The sequence below is a fragment of the Cottoperca gobio genome, chromosome 4, assembly GCF_900634415.1.
Source record: "Cottoperca gobio chromosome 4, fCotGob3.1, whole genome shotgun sequence".
In the NCBI taxonomy this organism is placed as follows: Eukaryota; Metazoa; Chordata; class Actinopteri; order Perciformes; family Bovichtidae; genus Cottoperca; species Cottoperca gobio.
Window position 1 is genome coordinate 26,335,663 of NC_041358.1, and position 9,204 is coordinate 26,344,866.

Sequence of the window (9,204 nt, forward strand, 5' to 3'; positions counted from 1 at the left end):
GTAGTATGTGCAAATGAACGAGGTTCCTCTTCCCTCCATGTAACCCGCTGGCAAAACTCTGCCGGATGACACAAAATGACGCGTTTTGCTCGCTGGCAAATGAGCTCCGAGCAGAGCTGACACAGAGGGAGGCGAACAACGTTCATTACACACGGCGACAACAGAAAGCCGGTTGAATATCAAAGTTTCCCTTTAATATGGTTGTATAGGATGCTTTAACAGAGTTAAAAGTCATGTATGTTAAGATTTAATCCTTCCAGCTTTTGTTGTAAATGTAAAAATAATCACATTTGTTTCAATTAAGACAGAGAACATAAAGTCAAACTGCAAAAACTAAACAAAAAGTAAGAAATACAGGTTACGCTCACATCACCACTTCTGTTGTTCTTGTCTCTTGGCTGCTTGTGAGAAACATTTACATGGTTAACTCACAGTATCGGACACGTCTCCACTCTTCCATCCCTTCAGCTGCATTTTCGACACTGGCACCCCGAGCTCTGTCTCGAGGATCTGTTTGATTTCTCCTGTAAATGACATTTAAGCAGAGCAAAATGTATATTATGCATGAAGATGCAGTGTGAAACGTCGGGTGTTATACACAGTATGTGTATCAGTGTGTGGTGCTTACCGACTGTGCTGCCTTCCTCCAGTACCAGCTCTACAGTGCGCTGCCGGTACTCCACCCTGAAGTTAAGCATCCGGGGCTGGCGCTCTACAATGTGTCGGGAGGAGGAGTTGACGGGGCAAAAAGCTGAAGTCGAGGACGATGGAGGAGAGGAGGACAAAGACGAAGAAGAGGGGGGAGGAACCGAACCTCCTGCTGCTGCATCGGCTGCTTCTGATTGGCTAGGAGGTCCAAACATACTGGACTGGCTCGCCTCACTGGAAAAGTTACTGTACAGAGGTGACGAGGTTAGTGAAGGTTGATCGCTAAGTCTTCATACAATATCTCCGTGTCTTCATGAGGGATATCTAAAACATGATAGATGCCATCAGAAACAAATACCTCTTTATATTTATGGCTAAGATGTCAGGAGAACCTTTACTCTGGTACCAAGTCGATGCCAAAAGTCTGAAAACGTGACGGTACTGTAGGTCTGGTAAGGGTTAGCTAGTTAGCGTTAGCTGTTAGCCGAGTGAGCTATATTATGATGCGTTCAAGCTCTACTCAGTAAAAATGACTATTGGGCGATGGTATACATTATAATGATGTGTTCAAATATAATCGTGTAATACTTACAATAATAATAACAACTAAATAGTTTGAAGGAGAAGTTTCCACAACATTATAAAATAGATATTAAAAAGAGAATTATGACCCTTTTAACTTCCTAAAATAAAACAGCATGCAAACGATAAATAAGGAGTATGATGGGATTTTTATTTTTTCCGTTTATATTAAATTGGTATCTGGAATTGTGTAATTTCAACGACATAAATCTCGTGACATTCCTATTTGTGGCGAGACAAACGATCTCGTCTTTAACCCGGTAAAGTTACTGCAAGACTGAATAAATATACCAAACAGCAAACGGTTTCCCCTCTCTTACAAACTCTGTTTACTCTCTTTGCTGCTTGCTCAGTGTATGACCCATGTTTCACACAACACAGCAAATAATGTATTTTTGTATCCCAACCATGAACAAAGCGTCCCCTTTGTTCCTTGAAGTGTAAGCAGCAACTGTCGCGCAAGAACAGAGTGCCAGACTCAGGCTTTCTAACAAAGGCTGTATTTTATTTGGCCCGCCACATTAGAGAGGCCGCAGTCCTCCGGCGTAGGTTGACTGTCAACAGCCACAAAACCTCAATGTGCACAATGAGGCTATAGGGTGGGAAATTAACCCAAACAAATGGAAGCACATTATAACCGTCTCCTCCACCGGCCACTTCAACAAACCAACCAATTATTTGAAGATCCAAATCTTTCCTGAACTTGTAATTGGACGAGTAGAATAGTTACATAACCCGAATGTAATAATTACATGATGAAATCACTCAAAAAGACAAGATAATCCCTGTGTGTGACATGAAAGCCTTAGAAAACCATCTCAATGCTTCAATGGTTCATGTAAATATGTGGAAAATGTGAAGGACACGGCGGTATTTGCCGAAGGCGATGGAGATAATATCCGGCACAAAATAAACAGTAACTCCCATTAAAGTGACCCAGACAGACAATAAACCTTACACATGTATTGTGCGGAGATCCATAGAGATGATACACAAACGAGACTCCACAAAGAAAGGAAGAGATTTCTTAAGAAAAGAAAGAGAATAAATAGTTATAGCGTGATAAACACAACCAGTAAAAAAGATCCTGAGTGAACTTTCACCTAAACTTGGCACAGTTACACCGAGGGCCGTTAGATTGCGGGCTGCCCGACATCTAGATGGCACTGTTCTCCTGTGTGGTGCAGGAGACGTCCCAAAGCAGACAGAACTGCTGACACCCACGGACAAACTGTCAGACCAGGGACCCAGTGAAACAACATTTTTATCAAGTCCTACCAGGAAATCCTTTTCGATGCACAAACTGAGGAATTCTGGTTACTGATCAACAAGCGTCTTATAATTCCCAACCTGCTCACTAAAGAGCTCACGAGGGACGAAGGAAATGCGTTTTAGATGCGAGTGTTGGTGTCGCCTCCAACTGGCTCCAGCTCAGGTCACGTCATCAGAGTCTGCTTACTGGGCAACGCCAGCCTACTCATACCAGTGCCAGCCACTTAGCAAATGTGTTGGCTGCTGGTCACACTGCCAACCACCCTCCATTCATAGCGATGTGTGTGTGTGTGTGTGTGTGTGTGTGCCGTTGAGACAGACCAGCAATATTCTCATGGTCCAAGGGCCTGAAACACACTGAAGCACATGCATGCATGCGCACACAAGTGTGTGGAGAAAATGGTTTAACAGAATGTCTCCAGTTTCAGCCCAGAGCATTCAAGAGTGTAAACTAACGGTTGAGGGAGAGTGAAGGGCTCAAAGCCTCCAAAAGAATCCTTTTTCTTTTCAGAAACTGTGTACAACTCCACTCTTGGCAGATCGTTTCCTTGCAGTAGCAGTTTCTTTTTATACAGAATTGGAAACCATAGCAGGAGCAATAACCTCCGACTCAGTAGCATCTCTGTTAAGGTTGTTGGGCGGAGATGGATATGCAACTAAAAACACTTACTCTTTAAGGTTTAACATCCAAATGATGCGTTTCATCATGGAAGAAGGTGATACAGGAAATGGATTCTCAAAAGCGAAGAATACAAAGAATTTAATTAAGCTAAAACAATCAGGCTTTAGTTTCACATTGAAGGTGCACAGTGGTGTCACTCAGAGGTGTATCCCCACACCCAGAGTAACTATTATAAACTCAATCATACCATTCCTAACAGAAAGAACCAGTGAATAGAAACTGCATACGTGATATGCATGATCAGGTAGGATTCATTCATTACCTTTGTAAGATCCCATTCTCCTGTGGAATCACTCCGTTGATGGCTGCCTGTAATGAAAGTGGAGCTAAATTATACAAAACAATTCAACGCTGTTTTAGTTTCTGTATTTTATCAACGGCCAAATCTTTCCTACGGAAAAATTATTGACTGTGCACTAAGTTTAACCCATCACATCACAACTATATCTATATCTCTATATATATATATATATATATATATATATATAGCCATCAATAAAGGCGAACTGTCAGGATATTCTTGTACTATATTTACACTTTTTAGTGTTAGTATTAGTAGAAGAACCGTTTCTGCACTTTGGTTTCACAGCGCGTTGTCAGAACACAACAGGATTTATAGGTTTACTATATGTTTGGAATTTGCTTCATACTTTGTCATAAGGATGTCTACTCTCTACAATCTATTAGTTAAATCAACATTGCGGTACAACAACATCACACAATCCTGATCACTTTGGAAATGTCTCACTAATCCAAAACATTTGAAATGAAACTAAACGTATGTTTTATATTCTTTTAGTAAAAGGGAGCGACATGACGACAGATCATCTGGTTGATACTGTAACATTATGTTTGTCAAAGGGTCCGTTAGATTAATCCTGACAGACTGTGACAGAGAACGATGGAATAGGGAGGGCTGATCACAGCAGAGAGCCCAGAGGACAAACATGACGGGGACCACTGTCGGCTTTGCACTGAGCTTTTGTTTGAATGGACAATTGTCTGGGTTTCTCTGGAACACTCAGTATTCTTCACCGCAAAACATGCAAAATAAAGTAAGTTGCTGTGTGGTGGTGTAATCATATCCCCTATTCTTGTTGTATTGAATGAAAGACATGTGTAATGGCAAAACCACATATAAAAGTTCCGACACGAACTGGATGCTACTTCTGGAGAATTGTTCAGGAAAGGTTCACGAAACACTAAAGGTGCCCTGTGGACTTAAGTGTTGTTTACATTCAGTGTTTCTCTCTTTAACACGTTCTTCATTCTTGAATTGTTTAAGAAACATGTGGAACATGTGCACTGCTGCGTATGTTGGCACATTACCGCCACGCGTTGATCATGGAATAGTGAGAAACTACTGTGTGTCCTGTGAGCCGCTCACAGAACAACAACAGATCCATGGTGCTAATCACGGTCAAAAAAACTCCACAGGGCACCAATTACATTAATGACATGAAGCCCACAATTATCTCACACTCAGGCAGCACCGCACGGTCAGTTTACCAGGAAGCCAAACATTCCTTGTTGGGGAAGCGCCACAAAATGTGGTGGCCGTTATCAGGACTGAACGTACCTGAATGCAGCACTGAAGGTACCTGAATGCAGCACTGAACGTACCTGAATGCAGCACTGGAGGTACCTGAATGCAGCACTGAATGTACCTGAATGCAGCACTGAAGGTACCTGAATGCAGCACTGAAGGTACCTGAATGCAGCACTGAAGGTACCTGAATGCAGCACTGAAGGTACCTGAATGCAGCACTGAGCGTACCTGCATTCTGAGCGTACCTGAATGCAGCACTGAACGTACCTGAATGCAGCACTGAACAGGTCACTGGAGAAGTGATGCTTTCATTGCTCAACTCACTTTTATCTTCCTTGGTTTGTTTTTGTTTCTCTGTGTTCTTAATAAATGTTTTTATCGTAGTTCCGATCCATTGCTTTTATGGTTTGTGCAATGCTATGTGTAAATATAATAAGGACAGGATAGGCGATGGAGAGAATGATGTCACAGAAGGAGAAGCACAGGTGTAACTAATACATTAATGACGTCTGAATTCCATTGAGCTGCATCAGTTTCAGGGTCCTGGTGTTGCTGCTTCACTGTCACGCTGTCGTGGACTTACTGTTAATGTAACTAGTGACACTTGTGCTTTTCCTACTATGAGAAGTCAAAACATCTGCAGGGAGGAAGACGTCTAGCTTTTAAAAGCCACAAAATGTCAAAAGGGTCAATTAAGTACCTTCAGTTTGACAAAGACATTTATTTTATCTTTCACAACACTGTTGCTCAGATGTTTTGTTAATGTCTAAAAACTACCAGATATTACAGAAGAACTGCAAGTCATCAGATGTACAGGGGCCGTGCTACCACAGCTTGACTGCTGCCGTCTGCATTGAAATCCTGCCAGCATCGGTCTAAATATAGACTGACCCCGTCGCACAGTAAAAGGCTCCTTGTTTTTCAGGCTCATCATGAGTTATTACACACGTGGCAGAAAAACATTTGTTCTCACAGTGTCTCTCAACCTCAACATTTACTCTACCACACGTTCTCTCTCACAGTCACCACGGTGAGGGTGGCCAAGATGCTGCCTGCTTCACAAAACATACTGGGTAAAAGGAAGAAATAATTTGGCCATAACTAACTTATTAGCGTGTGTGTTACTGGATGTTAACTGCCCTCTTGAACTCGTACTCTAGATGAACTAAGTCGGTCTGTCAAAGAGAAAAGCCTACAGATAATGAACTTACCACTAAATCCCAGTTATTAAGCTCTAACAGAGTGATTGCCTCTGCAATGTTGTCAATTCCAGTGCAAGCCTGTGAGAGGAAAAGAGAAGGGAAAAGGAATTAAAAGAAAGCAACGCATTGTATGACATTGTGCTGCTGTTTGTTTTATCAAACATTCTGATGGCTTTACATTAAAAAAAAAATACATTTCACAACAAAACAGAGGAGAAAGAATGAAAACAAAAACATTCAAACTATATATAAAAATATATATGATATTTATATATGTGTGTATATATATATATATATATATATATGATAAATATATATTATATATATATATATATATATATATATATATATATATATATATTATATATATATATATATATATATATATATATAATATATATATATATATATATATATATATATATATATATATATATATATATATATATATATATATATATATATATATATATATATATATATATATATATATATATATATATATATAAGCAACATTTAAAGTGGTGGCAGTCTTCACAAGAACGACAGCCTCTCTGTCGTTGATGTTTTGATTTCTGCTCAGTACCTTGGACACTCGACCCGAGCACAGCAGGCTGAACAAGATATGTTCCTCATCCTAAAACAGTCATAATACTGCAAAGGGGGTCAAGATGCACAAATTCTATTTATAGCTTTAATGATATCTTAGATGCATCTCTTTGTATTCTTCCCGAAGTGTAAAATAAGCAATACCGAATTTCTGATAAAGTGACAACAAATTGACCCCAGCAATGTTTAAAAAAGCTGCTATCCCTCATGCAGGTGCCAAAAGGCCCAGAGCCAGCTAAGCCTTGACACCTGTGGAGAGCAGCTCAGCGACATCTTCTGCTTTGTGGTTCCCCACCTTGTGAAAACAGTGTGCATTAGTACCTGTGCCAGAGACAAGAACACCCAAATGGTTGAATGGTTATAGAGCAGTAACCTTGACGTCTTTTGTCTTTTAAGGAGCAGGGGGGAAGTTTGCACGGCGGCTGGATTCTCACAATATCATGAGATCACGCGAGAATCACAGCATCACATATCTGGCTCGTCGGGGGAACATACCGAATAAGATAATGAGCAGTTTGGCAGGTTCAGGAATGGACGTTGTAACTGCTGCTCTGCTTGACTACATTCATAAACACCTAGAAGTTTCAAAACATCTGTGCAACATGTCAGGCTTTAATTTGTAATTTCCTGCCGGGTGTTAACACTTGTCTTTGGACAAAAGCTTTTAATCTTGATCCAAATATTAGTAGTTGGATTGAGGATAATTTGTCAGGGAGACCACAGAGTGTAGAAACACATCCGCTCTCTTTCACAATGTGTACTAATCTTTGGAGAAGCCAGGGGAGGAACATGCAGATGATAATATTGATCTAAGTTTGCTTTCATTGCAGAAAACAGGACTATTGACCTGTTATGGATGAGTGTATTAACTCATGTGGCAACCATTACTTAAATCTAAACAATCAGACTCTCCACACTACATAACACTTTGTGATTATACCTGATCTCATTCGTCTGAACCAAAAGCTCAGAGAGCATCCTCACCCCCTGTGAACTGGCTAGGTGGAGGTGTCAATAGCCTAATTAAACAATATATCTAGTGTGTCCTAATCTGATTAGTGGAAGAAGAAGAAAAACGTACACCTGCATTTGTTAGGCCTGTTGTAAAATATTATTAAGATTCAAAACAAAAGGCTACAATAACAAACCTATGAGAAGGACACCTCATTTTAGAAGAATGTCATGTTAGTATTCATGTCATTAAACATGGAAACTAACCAAACAATACGCTAAATTACTGCCAATTTGGAGGGGGACGCATGATTTGGTACTCTGCATTTCTCATCTACCACAAATAAATCAATCCTACCTGCAAACTGGGCTAAATATAAGCTATCTTCGAGGAAGACACAGTCTCTTCGGACGAGGATTTAAAGCCCTCTCAGGACGCCTGGCGAGGTGTAAACAAGTTGACGTGAGCGCCGTCCTTTAAGCTAACGAGATCGTCATTCTGTCAAGCTAGCAAACTTGAAACCAGCGATAAACACTTAATTATTCCCCTGTTTAGTTTGACACATTCAGGCAACAGTTATGTTTTTTTTAGCGAGTTTACAGGTAATCATTTCCTGTAAGAATCAGTTAGCAAAGCTGTCAGTTGGTTAGCTTCGGGGAGCTAGCCACAGAAGCTGAGCTCAGGTCTGCTGTTTACGACGCTAGTCAGGTCGTGTGTACGGTCGTTGACAGTAGCCCGAGACAATTCAACAACAAACAGATAACTACTGAATATAATATGTGGGACACACAAAAGAGACACACCTGAAAGTCGGCCAGAATCATTTCTCTATCCATGTTGCTTTCGCCGCTTTCGGAGGCCATGGCAATGACTGGCTAAAAGCGATTCTTCTTCCACTGGCTCTCGTCGCTTTCTCGCCTCACTGAGGGACACTGAGTATTAATGAAATACTTTGCTTAGACCTGGCAACGAGTGAGAGGTTGGTGGATTGGAAATATTTAACTTTATCGGGATTTACACGCTTCAGATAGGCAGAATTCTGTAAAGTAACGTTACAGTGTTCAGTTATCGCCTATCATTATTGTCATCTAGTCCATTGCTTTACGGCTGACGTAAAGCGGCTGCAGCTGCTGAAAAACGCGAGTCGAGGACGTGAGGTTGATACAGTTTTAAATATCACACATGCTATCGCTGCAGAAAGGAAGTTATATCAATCCTATATCAATATGTTTACCCTGTACTTAAATATTGAATGTGCCTGCTCAGTTTGTACATTCAGCTGATCTTGATCCTCCTCTCCTCTTGTCTCTCTCTCCCTCTGTGTGTTTGTTTCATTCTCCTGTCTGTGTGAATAATGTGCTTCAGTTTTGCTTCCTGTATGTTTGTGTAGCCTGTCCTCTTTCCAGGTTACAGGGTGGAGAGGTGTCCGTGAGGCTCAACATTGCAGCTGCTTGATATCTGGATCCATCTTTTCATATGGGCCTTTGTGCACATTTAATGTCATCATGTTGTCATATGGCTGATCTATATTTGAATGTTATAATGTCGACAGGCCCTTAATAATAAGCCTGGACTCTCCTAACTGTAGCAAAAACTTTCATAGACTTTTCATTCAATATTATACTGGGAAATGCAATTATTCATGGTCAGTGCAAATGTACGTTAACACTGAATGTGTATTATTGTGATTATTGTAATATGTGTATCG

The 9,204-nt window shown here is 40.6% G+C and overlaps 1 protein-coding gene across 1 annotated transcript in view; it reads right to left on the bottom strand.

Annotated features, from left to right (window-relative positions):
- The window catches only part of faf1 (Fas (TNFRSF6) associated factor 1), a 45,435-nt gene extending 36,814 nt beyond the window's left edge, over positions 1-8,621 (bottom strand). The window contains exons 1-5 of the mRNA XM_029429626.1: positions 8,300-8,621; positions 5,945-6,013; positions 3,447-3,493; positions 629-894; positions 433-524 (exon numbers count right to left, since the gene is read on the bottom strand). Of these exons, the coding sequence (XP_029285486.1) occupies positions 433-524; positions 629-894; positions 3,447-3,493; positions 5,945-6,013; positions 8,300-8,359 (534 nt within the window). The 5' untranslated portion in view covers positions 8,360-8,621. The remainder of the gene's footprint in view (positions 1-432; positions 525-628; positions 895-3,446; positions 3,494-5,944; positions 6,014-8,299) is intronic.
- Between the last annotated feature and the right edge of the window lie 583 nt (positions 8,622-9,204).